This window comes from Thunnus albacares, chromosome 11, assembly GCF_914725855.1.
Source record: "Thunnus albacares chromosome 11, fThuAlb1.1, whole genome shotgun sequence".
Classification (NCBI taxonomy): domain Eukaryota; kingdom Metazoa; phylum Chordata; class Actinopteri; order Scombriformes; family Scombridae; genus Thunnus; species Thunnus albacares.
The window spans coordinates 5,466,427-5,480,995 of NC_058116.1; the positions used below are offsets into that span (position 1 = coordinate 5,466,427).

Sequence of the window (14,569 nt, forward strand, 5' to 3'; positions counted from 1 at the left end):
GGTGTTCTCTGACAGGTTTCAAAACCCCCGCCATGTCCTAACACTCTTTACCTGTTTTGGCTCCAGACCTGAAATACTCCCTTTAGGCCCCTAGGACAGAAACCAGCTTAAATCATACCTATCCTCCATGTGTGGTGATCATTGAGGGAGTACTAGTACAGCTTGAAACATGACATGTATCTATGTAAAGCTTAACCATGCATGGATGTGTTTTATAAGAGACCTAAAGCTGCAGAGAGAACTGCTGTATATACACACACACACCACATTTCTCCTTGCAGTGGAGAATTTATTTTTATCTTGAAAGCCCCTATAAAACTTGAAATACAGTGAGAAAAACTCGAGACACAGTTTGTGAAACGAAGCATGTTATTGAACATGTGTTACATCCTATCAGGATCTCATAACATTCAGAAACCGACAGCGTGATCCTCCTGGAACACAGCTGGGAGGAGATGGGGGGAGTGGATGTTTATACACAAACAGTCAAAAATGTCCATTTTGATTCAAGCGATGGTGAGGATGGCTCGCTCCCGCTTCCTCCTCTTCTTCTTCTTCTCCTCGAGTTGCCCCGTAGCGTCGCTGAAGAACATCACATCCTCTTTGCTCTCGATCTCCCGCTGGAGGAACTGCAGGGCGGCGCTGTTGAAGCCCATCAAGTCCTGAAAGAGGAAAAGTAGAGGTGTGATGAAGACGTTGTTCTCTGGTCTGGTCAGAAAGATGAACAGCTTTTTCCAGATGTTACTTACTCTAATTTCGCGAACTTTTGATAGAGTATTGGTCCGTAGCTCATCTATGACAGACAGCAGCATCTGGTTACTGGAGATCTGGCCAAAATGGATCCTAGAGAGAAAGAAACAATGATGTCAGCTCAGTCCGAAACTGTATACAGCAGATGATTCCATGGCAACTTGTGCAGGTTTATATAATAATAATAATATTTGCTCTACCAACTCTGGAAAAACAGTAGACAAGATTTATTGATCAATATTTCTCTTCTCAAACACCGAATGACCAGATCACTGCGCTATGAATATAAATGTTAACAATCCTGTAGCCACTGTGAAGCAGCTGAATCTTCAGCCCTTTTCTTTTTATGGACATCAACAAGGTCTTATTATTTAAAGAAATAGAAGCCTCTTTAATCCTGCATCTTCAAATTCCTTAAATTGGATTAAATTAAATGATTCATTAAATCATATTTTCTAATATATTATACCATGCAGAAATAACCTGAACTGTGAAATGAGATTTTATTTCCTTCTATGTTTTAGTTTTTTTTGTCAATGAATTATGTTGTTATGTTAATAAGATTACTGTATTTCTCAGTCAAACACATGCCTCATACATTCACTGATGGCTGTGCATGTAATCTTGTAACCAGACAGGAGTCAGCTGAAACTCTGCAGTTTTTAATGCCAAAGCTTTCTTCATTGTTCTCAATGAGGAGCTGATAACCAACAAAACATACAAGCTTTTAGGTGGTATGATAGGTGAAAAAGCTTCTTAAAATGTATCAACTTTTTCCATTTTCAACAGTTTTCTTCTGTTCATTTTATGTCTGACCACCAAAGCTGTCCATATATTTCTCATCATTTCTTTGCACTACTGAACACAAATCACCTTTGTCTTTTACACACCCGTGTTGAGAACTTACTTGAGCAGGAAGAAAAGGCAGCGGCAGACCAGCTCCACCTCCAGGCCCTGCTGGATGAAGCTGTTAAACAGCGTCAGCAGCTCGGGGACGTAAGGGAACGGTAACACCAACAGAGAAACCTCCAGCTCGCTGATCATCACAACACACACAAAGAAAAACCCACTGAGTGTATATATATATATTTATACATTTGCACTGCAAATGTTAGTTAGCAGCTGAATTAAGTCAGAGAGAAACGGTACATTTAGTCCAGTCACTCTGGACTCACACCTCACCTGGATCTGACCTTCTTTATGACATCTAAAACATAGCGAGACGGCTGCAAGAAGGACAGAGACAGAGTTACCTACAACTGAAACCTCATGCAATACATTTGATCTTTCGTATATTCTTCATCACTTACTGAAACATTTCCAAAGGCCACAAGAATAGGGTTGGGATTCGGCGGAGGTAGCTGCAAAACATCAGCCGTTTGTCAAATTTATTAAATAAACCATACTTAAAAATTACATAAACTGATCACACTGAAAGAAAGTTTTTGATTTTGCTTCCATAAACAACGGAAATCCATCCAAAGTTAACTAATCATTCATATGTTTTGGGAGTACAAGTTGCAACATCACGGTAAGATATGATTAATCTGTGATGTTTTATCAGTGCAGTTGCAGCTGCTGGATAAGTCCCCTCATTCAGCATCTGCCCGGCATTACTTAACTAAGATGTTTGCTCCACACCCCATGCCTCTAGGACGGGGAGCAGCAGTGTATTAGTGTCACACAGAGGTTGTAGAAAGTAGGATAACTGGATAATGTATCTACCTCTTTGCCCTCTCTCCTACAAGCATATTTATGCTCTTCCATCTTCCTTTCTTCATCTTTGTAAAGCTCCAGAGCCTCCATGATCCGCTCTGCCTGTATAGAAAATCACACAACAGCAAGGACATCAGCGAAGAACACAGAGAACTTCTCATTCATAGGTCGTCTATGAAGACTGAAGGAGTGTGTGGCACAGGACGGTGAAGAATGCCGATCACAGAAACAGCAGACAACAAAACCATTTCCTCTGACTTTAAGAGGTGAAGTGAACTCACAGCTTTGACTGTTTCAACGGTCTTCTTGCCAGCTGGTGCTGCTTCTCCTTGAGTCTCTCCAGGCACCTGCACAAACAACCAACAGATTGAAACAAGTTAATGCCTCACTTAAATCCATCTCATACAACAGACGTACAGCTTTTGTTTTTTGTAATTTCCTTTCATTTAGCTCGTGTGTCCTGGTGAGAATGACGCCATGTCGAACTGTTATTTAGGCGGCATGAAAAAACTTGGACATCTGAGCATAGCAAAATAATGCTCATGTCAAATCTGGTTTTGACCCATCCCCACCACCACAAACTCAATGCTGCCTTGCTTGAAGTAGGGCAGTGTGAAGCTTCATTATTCAAACACAGGTAATGTCTGGTGGAAAGTATAAAGACGCTGATGAGGTCCGGAAGTTGGAAACTGAGTGCTCACCACAGACATATCTCCTTTGGCCATGCTCTCCTCAAACTCTGCTTCTCGCTCCTGTGAGAACAAAAAACAGGGTGATTTACAGACCTGAAGGAATTGTCTCTGAGTTTATTTATCTGATTAACTGTCAAATCATCTGTCAACCCTGTCCTCCACCTCACCATTTCACGCTCCTCCTCCAGGATGATGGGCTCCCTGGTCCTCTCCCACAGGCGCAGGGACTTGTCGTGGGATGACGACACGAGATGGTCACCGTTGGGGCTGATGGTCAGACACCAAACCTCCCGATGGTGACCCTTTGAGGCAGACAAGACAGCCGAATGTCACACTGACTGTTTTTGTGAAGACATTCAGGGTCACCTTACGATTAACCTTTATGATTTAGCCAGCATGTGTTAAAATGTATCTAATCTAATTTACTTTATGACAAATCTGCTATACAGCTGACAAGTGAGGTGCGGCCCTTTTTGCATTACGGCGTTTAAGATGTGAAGCAACGCTCCCAGAGTACACATGGGCTAAGCCACTGGACTCCAAACATCAAGGATAAGGAGAAAACAATCACCTCGAGCGTCTGGATAAGCTCAAACTTGTCAGCGTCCCACTGTTTGATCTTCTTGTCCTTTCCTGCTGTGAAGAACAGGTGAGTCTTGGGGACAAACTGGAGGAACATGACGCTGCAGAGAACAAAAAAAACAGTGAGAGAAGGGAGAGGAAGTTATTCCAGCTGATGGATAAAACATAGTAAAAATAACAAAACAAGCAACGCAGACAATTAGAGAAAAATAAATACAGAGAGAGGAAAAGAAAAAACACCAAGGACAGAAGGTGAGATGATCCATGAGAACACAGATGAGCTGTGAGATGAAAGAGCAGCTGGTGTGAGATCACAGGGCAGGCCGAGTTAACAGGACATGGATCAGAGTCCCTGACCACAACAGATGAAGTCAGAGCTGGAAACTCAACAGCCTGCAAAATGATTTCATCATCATACGTTTGATAAAAACTGTTCCAAACACCCCGAGGCTGTTTGGTGTGAGTCTGTGTTGTTGGGTGTTACCTGTCGTCATGAGCAAACATGGAGCGGTGACAGTCACCGAAGTCCAAACCCCAGATTTTCACGTTTCTATCAGCGGAGCCAGTGGCGATGAGTGTGTTGTCCTGGTTTAAAAGAAACACGAGGTCAGAGTCGGGGAGGCAGGACCTGAGGGTCAATGATCAGTTTTCTTGTGATTTACATGACTCTCTGTTTAAAGATGATCAACCAGGTTTAGAGTCGCAGGTACGAGAGATTCCTTTGACCCCTGCTCAAGATTAAGTTAACAAGTTTTTGTTAAACATTGTGAAACTTTTCCCTCAACAAATAAAACGCTTCCTGCTGCTCTAAGTGACTTTTGACTTCAACCCAACAATTCGTCTTCCTGTTCAATTGTTGACATCGGACATTATCCAAGAAAAATCTAGCTGCATTTGTAAATAACTGGAATTGTCTCACATATCTAGGAGACTAAGAACAACACTATGAAAGATAGACGACACAGCTGTATTGTCAGCTCACATTACACAGATTTCACAATCATATCAAACTGACATTAATATCACTGTTTTCTCAGTAATTCACAGCTGTATATAACAATAATTCCTAATAATGTAACTGCATCAATTAATGTGATCTTAAACCAAATAAGTGCCAGTAAATGTATGGATGTATTGACCAATTACAAAATAACTTTTTGTTTTTGCTGAAGTTGATACTTGCTTATTATAAGATGATGAGCTTCCTAAACAGTGTTTCCTGTAGCACAATAACATCGTCCAACAGTCCGCAACCACACAGAAAAAAGTTATAACTAATGTTACTGTCTATGTCAGACAAGAGAAAATATTCTAAACCTTTTTTTTTTTATACATTTTAATACCTTCTAAGGCCTTTTTTGAGAGAACTGAATTCAGTGCTTTTAAATACTTTTCAAGACCTGCAGATACACAATTGTTACCACCTTTATTAATGCCTAACAGCAGCTGATAGCTTTCAGTTTCTGCAGGTTAAGAGTACTCACATGTGAGATGTCCAGACAAAGTACAGGCAGCTTGTGTCCATACAGAGACAGGAAGAACTGAAACGGCAAGAGGTAGAAATGTTTAATACAGTATAAACAGAATCTATGACACTATTCATGAAGTAATTATGTACTGAATGGGCACATTATTATAACAAGGACAGGCAGTCATGTTGTGCACTGAAGGTTTATGTGTGAGTGTTCACCTTCAGTGTGTCTGTGTAGAAGACTTTGACGGTGCAGTCTAACAAAGAGACGGCCAGCAGTCTGTGATCAGGAGAGAACTTCACACACAGGACGTCTTCCTCCAGCTGCAGAGTGCGCATGTGTTTCACTGTCAGCCTCCTGCATCACACAAACACACACTATTATCTGACACGATATCACATACAGTAGTAGTTAGTTAGACTAAGTATTCACTCACATAACTGGCACGCTGGGGTCAGTTATGTGAGGGCTACCCCGACTATTCATGTCAATAAAACATGTAGTAAAGACTCTTTTTAGCATGAAAAATCTGGAAAGATCTCTGTTGTAACCAAGTAAGACCTTGAGATCCACTGAGTCTCTGTCCAAGATCATCCTAAATGAACCACACAGACTTCTGAACATGGAAGGAGGTGGTGACCTACTTCTGGCTGGTCCCCTGGTCTTTGATCAGCTCAAACTCCCAGAACTTCACGGTCTTGTCTGCACCTCCTGTCACGATCCCCCTCTAGAGGAATGACACACGCATGCACACGACAAATGAAAAAAACCACAGGAAATAGCCAGTGCATACAGTTAGAAGATCTGAATAATACAAAGGTGTAACATGGTGAGGCAAAGACAGACAGAGGGCTGTATGCACTCAGGTATACCTGGTCTGGAGCCAGGCAGAGGGACCACAGGGCTCCGTTATGGGCATCTATGGTCTCCAGGAGGCTTCCTGAGGCCAACTCAAAGATCTGCAGTTTACCACTCTGACAGGAAAACAGGAGTCAGTAAACACATTGAATGAACCCAAAAAAATTTCTCTTAACAGGTCAAAACATCTACAGCCATGCTAGCAACCCTGTCCTCTCATCCCACAAAAGTTATTAATTGAATCTTCAGAATGAAATACAAAACAGACAGAAAGGTGGATGAATAACCCAGCTATAAAACATTTTTTCTACAAAGAATATCTATATATCCGGCCTAAAAAACATGATTGAATCTGACCATAAACCGTACTGCTGAGTGCCTGGATGTGAATACCTTAGTTCCTAGAATGATCTGTCTGTCTCCAGGCACGAAGAGGGAGCAGAGGGCGTATTCACAGGCCATGGTGCGAATCACCTGCAGAGTCGACCTGTGGACGTGGGGTAGGTGTCATCGTGTTAGACAGCCAATCAATGCCAGCGACATCTCTTGTGAAGAATGTGACAAAACCGATAAAAACACTTTGAAGCAGTTTCACCTGTTCCACACTTTGACTGTGTCTCCGGAGGCGGAGAGGACGGCCAGGTTGTCGGAGCTGAAGGCCAGCGTGCGGACGTCGGTGCGGTGGCCGCCGAGGGTGAGGCGAGCCGTCTTATTGGCTGTGGGGGTTTTGTCTGTGGTCTTCAGGCTGTAGGTCTCGATGGTGTTGTTCTGCAGCAACAGCGCCACCTTCAGCTCGCCGCCCGCGCATGACAGACACTCCACCCATCTGAGAGGACAGAGAACATGTGTGTGAGGAGGTTGGGGAGTTAGTATGCAGCTAGTGGCTTTATGAGTCTAGTTTGGAGGAATGATTGTGCTTTTGAGGGCCTAATGTTGTTTAATTTAAAATATTACTGACCTGATCTTGGCAGAGGCCTTGATGTTGGTCAGTCTGATGATCTCATCCTTCAGCATCCTCTCCACAACTGGCTCCTCTGTCTCCTCACCTGTATCATCCTGAGTTCTACAGCAGGGGGCACACAACATGCTCAACAACTAAGAAACTACGTGCACATATATGACTAGTAATTAACAACTTTCACACCAGTATGGCTATAATAATATTAATAATATAGCACAGCAGGGGCAGAAGTAGCTGCATTGGTTGATTAAGTACTTAAATTAGTAGTATAAGGCATGACAGTAGTAGTAGAAGTAAGAGCAGCAGTATTATTAGCACTACTTAGCAGATAATCAAGTAGCAGTAGAAGATATTTTGTTGGTATCAGCAGTAGAGGCAATACAGACAGATGGGAAGTAAAAGTATTAAAAGTAATGTGCTGTTATACATTTACATACAGTAATGAACAGTAATAAAGGACATGAGACTAAACAGAAATACAGATCTTTCATGTTCTTACTTGGCTGCCTTCTTTTTAGCTTTCTTCAGCTTCTTTGTCATTTTCTTCTGCACTTCCTCCTCTGACAGCACAGTGAAGAGCTCCAGGACTGAATCATTGCCCTGATGAGTGGGGTGACAGATGTCTGATGTTTGACATAAAGCATTTATTGCCTGTGTATAAAATATCAATCATGCATTTGATGATAAACACGGGCTGCGTTGAATCCAAAGCCGACTTCAATTAACCGACACGGCTCTATCGGCTGGCCTCATGTCTTGTCTTATCGTTAATACTTAAAGGATGTGGCTGGCGATCATCTATGTTTTTCTTGTTGTCGACTAATCTCATTTGCGGAGCCGAACCGACGATGAATTCATCCGTCTTACGAGTATTGTGTGTATATGCAAAGTCGCTATTAAAAACACATCAATGAGCCGCGCTGCTGCACTGGCTGACATGTTCCCTCATCCCTGAAGAGAGCGGTTATCACGGCTTGTTTAGAAACTGCTCTAAAGAGTGCTGTTCTCTTCAGGGGCGAAGGAACATGTCACCCAGTGCAGCAGTGTGGCTCATTGACGTGTTTTTAACAGTATTTTGGACAGAGAAATATGATGAAGACTTTGAATACACGCACAGCACCAGGATGAGTTTATTGTTGGTTTGGCTCTGTTGTTGTTGACAATAAGAAAAATATAAAAAAAAATGGCTAGCCAAACCCTTGAAGAGGCACATTTGAAGACACCGCAGTGACTACAGCTGACAGCCAGCTGAACGCCATCAAGCATGTTTATTGTGTCTGTCCTTGCATGAGAGGAAATAACTTGTCAGTTCACAGTTTTACTAATCCAAAAAACATTAAGGAAAGACAAACTAGCCAACAAATCGTGAATCTCATCAAACAGTCTTGTCATGTGGTCGGAATACAAACAAATGGGTCTATAAAGCTTTTCTGTGCGCTGGTGCTGTCAATCTGTGGTCTGATGCTTGTGGACGAAGGAAAAATGAGCAGAAACCGCACCAAATATGTGAGTTTTAGATTTCTCATTGTCGGTGTGATGTTTGTGTTGTTTTCTATGTCAAGCGGAAAATAATTCAGAATTCTACTGAGTTTCTCGAGGGAATCCTGACTTTCCCTGCGTTGTGTGTTTCTGCTGCTATTTCACACACCCGAAGACGCTTCAACACTCACGTGGCAGGCGATGACTCTGGCCTTCTTGTCTGTTGTCAGCGACACCACTCTGTCTCTGGCCTCTCTGAGGATGGAGCCCGCTTTCTTACAACTCAAGATCCGCTGAAGAAAAGAGAGAGAAGACAAAGTTTAAAGCCGAGGAGAAGCAGAAGAGATTTGACACACCTTCTGTTTACATGAACCACGAGAAATCACTGCACATTCTTTTCTTTTCCTTCACAATGCTCTCAGATATACCAAAAACACATTGCATTAATGACATTTCTCATACCTCTTCAGGACTCTCATCCACCTCTTCGTCATTCTCTTCATCATCATTGTCGTCGTCATCCAGCAGAGTTTTCCCCTTCTTCACCTTGGGCTCACCTTCAGCTTTTTCCTGAGCAGGACCCAAGAAGACAGACAGAGCTCAACAACAGACTATACTACACAACTCCTGTGAGTATTATAATGTGAGCAGTGTCCTTGTTACAGGCTAATAATTAGGGTTTGAATTAATATTCACTTCACCTGATGGTGGGAAACCTCACAGAAATCTGTTTTATCAGAACTTTTGAAATATGTCTTGCTTGGTTTTTGTCGCATGAACATTTTCCTTTCTATGTGACTTTTGACAAAGTCTCCATAAGTGACAGCGACTCTTCTTTTTTATTCCAAATAAATCAGAAAGAGAATAAACCAGACCTTTGTTCTCAGTATACGTCAAATCCTGCTGTATGTTGAGAACAAAGTGTCCAGCTGAGTTCTTCCTCACCTCCTGCAGGTAGCTGATGTCCCAGGCTCGAAGTTCACTGTCTGCTGAACCTGTTAACAGCCTGTTCTCCTGGTTCAACAGCGCCATGCCCCACACCTAACACACACACACACACACACACACACACAGCTGTAATGTCACTTTCACTTTTTGTTATAACAAACTAAAACCCATGAAGATGTGTAGAAATGTGTGAGTGTCACATAGAAAAACCTGCTGGTCCAGATAAAAAATAAACTTCATGTTCTTAGTAATTCCTCTTAAATTTAAAGATGTACAGTCCTGATGATGACGCTGTGTCTCAGTCAGAGTGAACTAATCATCAACCAACATTCAGTGAAATGAATCAATCCTTCTCCTCTGCCTAATGTCAACAGCACATATAACATAATCTAATGACCTTTTTTTAGACAAAACTCAGGCAACTAAAACTATATCAGCTCTGTTTTAGAAAGTGTGAGAAGTGACTGGTTGCATTTACAATACATTCAGTAACATGAGGGGTGTTTCATTAAGCCAGATCACTTTGGTTTTTTAGGCTCATTCAAGACAGGTTTTTCATAAGACTGCCTTTCTGAGTCACCTTTAAGAAATATCCCTCTGAGCCCCGTTCTACAAACAAGGTTTAACTAATCCAGGCTAACATCACCACATAACACTAGTGAGGTAAACAATCCCGTTCATTTTCAGTAAGCGAACTTGGTTCTTGTTACCCTTCCTCAGACAAAGCATCCTCTTGTTTATGTTAATGATAATAGCGTAAGTAACCACTCACCTCACTGCGGTGGCCCACCATAGTCTTGAAGCAATGCTGTGTGTCCAGATCCCACCACTTCACAAAGCTGTCCTTGGAGCTGCACAGGAGCAGAGCTGTGTTAGTAACACTGTAGGTCTTGATTTGATGTTTTTATGTAATTAAAATGTATCTGCTTAGAAACAATGATGTTTGAAACATAACGCCTGAAAGCTCAAAGTGATTCACATAGAAAATTCATAAACTCACAACTACCAGATACCGTACATACAAAGTAATAGCATGCTTAGTGACGACAGATGAGAAATATCATCATCCCAAATTAGTATAAAATTCAAATGGAAGTCTGAGTAGTAATGTGCTCATTTTCCAAAATTGAATGAGGTCAAACAGACAGATGGTGCAAGTAAAGCTCTCACTTCCATCTCTGAATATGGAGCTCTGCAAAATATGGCAAGAGCTCTTTAATATGGAATATTTTTTGCAACAGCTGCTGAGAGTGATAAATAATGCAAGACTTCTAATTGTTTGAATTCAGACACATAACATTTGACATTTGATTGCACGCCATCAATTTAGTTTTCTGGACTTCTGTTAGTGAGCAATGAGCTGCAACATCAACGTCTGGCAGCAGGTTAAATACGTTCCCAGGACATTTGCTTTTTGGCTTAAGAATGAAATTTCCTCTTCTCCTCCCTACTGATCATGCATGTATGTATGTGTATGTAAAACTATAATAACAAGTTTAACAGTGCAGGATTTTTAGAGACAGAAATATGTTGTTTGATTTAAGGATCTAACAGTATGTGTTACCTGGTGACCAGGAGGTTCTTGTCTTTGAGGAACAAGGCCTGTGTGATGATGTCTTTATGGCCTTTCAGCCTGTACAGACCACACTCATTGATGATGTCCCACACAATCACATCTGTGTCCTGAAGGGGGAGGAAAAGGTAATAACATGATCAATACATACAATGACAAACAGGCTATGTTCAAAACCTCTTGCCCAGAATCCAGGTTAGTAAACTGAACCATTTGAAACCCATTCTAGCCTCTACTGATTTTATAATCTGTGTAACTACATTCTCATCTTGATCTCAAAGGTTGCCGTCTCTTCAACACACCATCCCCATGTGTAGATTTAAACATGTGAACACTTTAAAACACAAACCCTCCTGATTTACCTTGGAACCAGTGACGAGGCGTGCTCCCAGCGTGTCATAGTGTATGACGGTGACAGCGGACTTGTGGCCGTTAAAGGAGACATTGCTCTCGCCGTTCAGGAGGCTGAAAATCCGCACAGCGCCGTCCTCATAACCCACGGCGATATGGACGCCATCAGGTGAGGGGCAGAGAAAGGTCACCTCATGTTTCTGTCCCTGCAGGATCAGGACCTAGACAAAGAGACAGAAAAGACAGAACTAAAGATAATCTGAGTTGGGAAGACTTCCCAAAGTTGCTACAAAGGTTTTTGCCCGACACCCGGTCCTGTCTTTCATTCCACTTCTGTCCTAATCACATCTTCTTCTTACCTTCTCTGCTTTGCGGATGTCCCAGATGAAGACATGTTCACATGCAGCCACGGCAACGTAGCGCCCCTTCTCCCCCCCACGCAGGGTCACATAAGAGATGTTGGCTTTCTGACCGCCGATGATTCCGAACACCGCGCTGGCGGCGTAGCGCAGGTACTGTTTGGTCAAACCCATGACCAGCTGCCTCAAGGTGACGCTGATCCCTGTTAAACAAGAACATTGCAGAGACTTGTTAGGATGATAGAAGGTCTCTGTCATGTTGAAACACTAAAGAGCCTTCACCAAACTATTGTCACAATGTCAGAGGCAAATTATAGTCTAAAATATTATCATATGCTGTGGCAGAAGTGTTTGACTTAATTGGAACTCAGTGATTTTTCCCAAACCACACATGGACCAAACCTAAAGAGACTAAAAGTGCACATAAGTATCCACACATTTTGGTAATTATAGAATATATATTATGGTTTTTGAATAGACTTGATAATTGGTACATTCTGCAAATTGCACATTTGTTAAGAACTGTGCTTTACTGACACAACTAGTTAAACACAGAAACACAAACTGCTGACTACACAAAACTCAGGATGTTTTCAAATGCAAAATCAAAGCCACTGAACCTTCAATCTATCACCACTTTCAAGGGCTCTGAGATTGAGTCTGTATCTCAACACAAATATCCAGGAATCGTTCTAGATGATCGTCTCTCTTTTAAGCCTCACATTCAGAAATTTGTGAAAAACCTGAAGTTGAAACTGGGTTTTTATTTTAGAAACAAGTCCTGCTTTCCCTTCCAGGCCAAAAGGAGACATGTTGCTGCCACCTTTATGTCTGTGCTGTACTATGGTGATGTTATTACATGCATGTATCTTTGCAATGCCCACACGCACTGGATACTGTCTAGCATGGAGCAACGAGGTTTATTACAAATCTTAAACCTTACTCATCATTGCTCTTTGTGTGCTCGGGTTGGATGGTCTGCCTTGTCCACCCGTAGACTTTACCATTGACATAGTCTTATTTATAAAGGCTATTCTTGGTCAGTTTCCATCTTACCTACAGATTTATATTAATCAGAAAAGTATGAGGAGTTATTGCCTCCCCAAGACTTATTCCTATGCTGCTTCGTATGCTGCTCCCTCTGCTTGGAATCAGTTGCTAAATCACCTGAATCTTCAGGAGCTGGTTTCACTGGATGCATTTAAAGTCATTCTAAATGACTTCTAAATGATAGAGGCAGACACATCTGGCTGCAGATGTTTTGACTGACTCTTATTGCCCTATGTTTTTTATGTCTGCAACTCTGTTTATTGTGTTGCTGCCTGCTTTGGCCAGGTCGCTCTTTAAAAGAGATTTTTTAATCTCTTAAGGCTTTTCCTGGTTAAATAAAGGTTAAAGACATGAAAATGAATAAATAAAAAGAGTATAACACACTTAAAAGTGAGTTAATAGTCACCGACCTTAGTGTGCTGCCTAATGATATCTTAATGCTTTACTATGTGTCTTTGGTAACGTTAAACCATATTGACTTTATAGTTATATCTCCTGTGGTCTGACTGTAATATTCGTAGAGGTATATTAAATGATTATAGTCCATCTTGTGGCTGATATGCTAACGTATATTTTAGCTAGTTACGGTAAGCTAGTCAACGTTTGTCGGAAGAGTGTTTGTTTTGTTACACTATAATGCCCGAGTGGGCGGGGTTCGTGTCGTTTGACCGAGGAATCAACTCAGTTCGCGACTAACCCCGCCCGCCCAGCTACAACTTTAATACAAAACGAGTACATCTGTAGTTCCTGAACCCACGTGGAGACGTTTCTGAGTAAATGTGGCTCATAAAATCAGATGTATTATATAGATATGCGTCTGTATATGTTTTATAAGAAGTTGGCTTTCATATCTTTGTTGCAGCTCGTTTTATGTTCAGTTAGTTTATGCTCTTACCTCTGAAAGGCGGCTCTTAGCTAGTTGTGTCGTCCTATGTTGTGTTGAGCTCGAAGTGTTTCAGGCATAACACATCGATCACACATCTATACAAACAGTAAAAGAAAGGATGGCTTCTTGTTGTCACCATGAACTGCTATTGTGTATGTACGAGTAAAACATACAATTATCATTACAACTATATTCAACTGCATTTTTTGGACAAAAGTACATGAAACTGACAGCTTTGTCATTTTTTCAGGGGCTCGATCGCTCTCAATCTATTGCTTTTGTCTGCGAGCCAGAAGAAGCAGAAAACACTCAGAGACTTTTTTATAAACTCTATCGATTCTTGGAAAATAAATTCCTCATATTTCGCTAGAGATAATATATTTGATATATTTTATTCATTTTACTGCTGGTAAGAGGTGTCAGATCACCGTAAGTGATTTTGCGGTTCAGAAAAATGCCGTGACTTCTCACACGTCCCTAAACAACCATAGCGGAAGTGTTTTTCGCTTATTATTACTATTAGTCAGCTGATTAGGAAAAGAAGACAAGCGTCAAGTGCAGTAGAAACAGCAAGGACAGCACCGGAAACTTGCTACAAATTAAAGCGTGTGTGAGTTTGGTATGAGGACAGGACTTTACAAACATCACAGTGGAGGAAGAGCAGCTGCAAAAAAGCACCAACACATTTAATGTACAAGGATTACCGACTGGTGTCCCGAATAAACTATTGTAAGAAACAACCTTCACAGCAAAATGTCAACTTATTTCTTCTCAAAACATTATTAGTTATGTAATTAATGTCACCTGAAAAAAATATTATTATTATTTTAGGAAAGTTACAGTTAATTTGCATATTGTGTAAAATGAAAATATATACTTTAATACAAATTGC

The 14,569-nt window shown here is 41.3% G+C and overlaps 1 protein-coding gene across 1 annotated transcript; it reads right to left on the reverse strand.

Annotated features, from left to right (window-relative positions):
* Positions 1 to 268: 268 nt before the first annotated feature.
* On the reverse strand, positions 269 to 13,793 carry wdr3 (WD repeat domain 3). Its single transcript, XM_044366530.1, has 27 exons — positions 13,687 to 13,793; positions 11,742 to 11,944; positions 11,394 to 11,603; positions 11,023 to 11,141; positions 10,231 to 10,309; positions 9,456 to 9,551; positions 8,973 to 9,080; positions 8,702 to 8,803; positions 7,531 to 7,631; positions 7,029 to 7,133; positions 6,666 to 6,896; positions 6,464 to 6,557; positions 6,085 to 6,186; positions 5,857 to 5,939; positions 5,431 to 5,569; positions 5,225 to 5,281; positions 4,225 to 4,325; positions 3,730 to 3,841; positions 3,326 to 3,460; positions 3,168 to 3,218; positions 2,748 to 2,813; positions 2,476 to 2,568; positions 2,061 to 2,111; positions 1,933 to 1,976; positions 1,658 to 1,786; positions 750 to 843; positions 269 to 662 (listed from the first exon to the last, which is right to left on the reverse strand). Exons 2-27 carry the CDS (start codon positions 11,913 to 11,915, stop codon positions 507 to 509), a joined length of 2,832 nt encoding a protein of 943 aa, XP_044222465.1. The 5' UTR covers positions 11,916 to 11,944; positions 13,687 to 13,793; the 3' UTR covers positions 269 to 506.
* Between the last annotated feature and the right edge of the window lie 776 nt (positions 13,794 to 14,569).

What these genes read in the sequence shown, in the direction of transcription:
- wdr3 (XM_044366530.1), bottom strand. Translation starts at nt 11,915, where the DNA reads ATGGGTTTGACCAAACAGTACCTGCGCTACGCCGCCAGCGCGGTGTTC. An exon ending in AGATCATTCTAGGAACTAAG is followed by an intron (nt 6,187 to 6,463) that starts GTATTCACATCC and finishes TTTTCCTGTCAG; the next exon opens with AGTGGTAAACTGCAGATCTT. An exon ending in ATGTTTGCTCATGACGACAG is followed by an intron (nt 3,842 to 4,224) that starts GTAACACCCAAC and finishes TGTTCTCTGCAG; the next exon opens with CGTCATGTTCCTCCAGTTTG.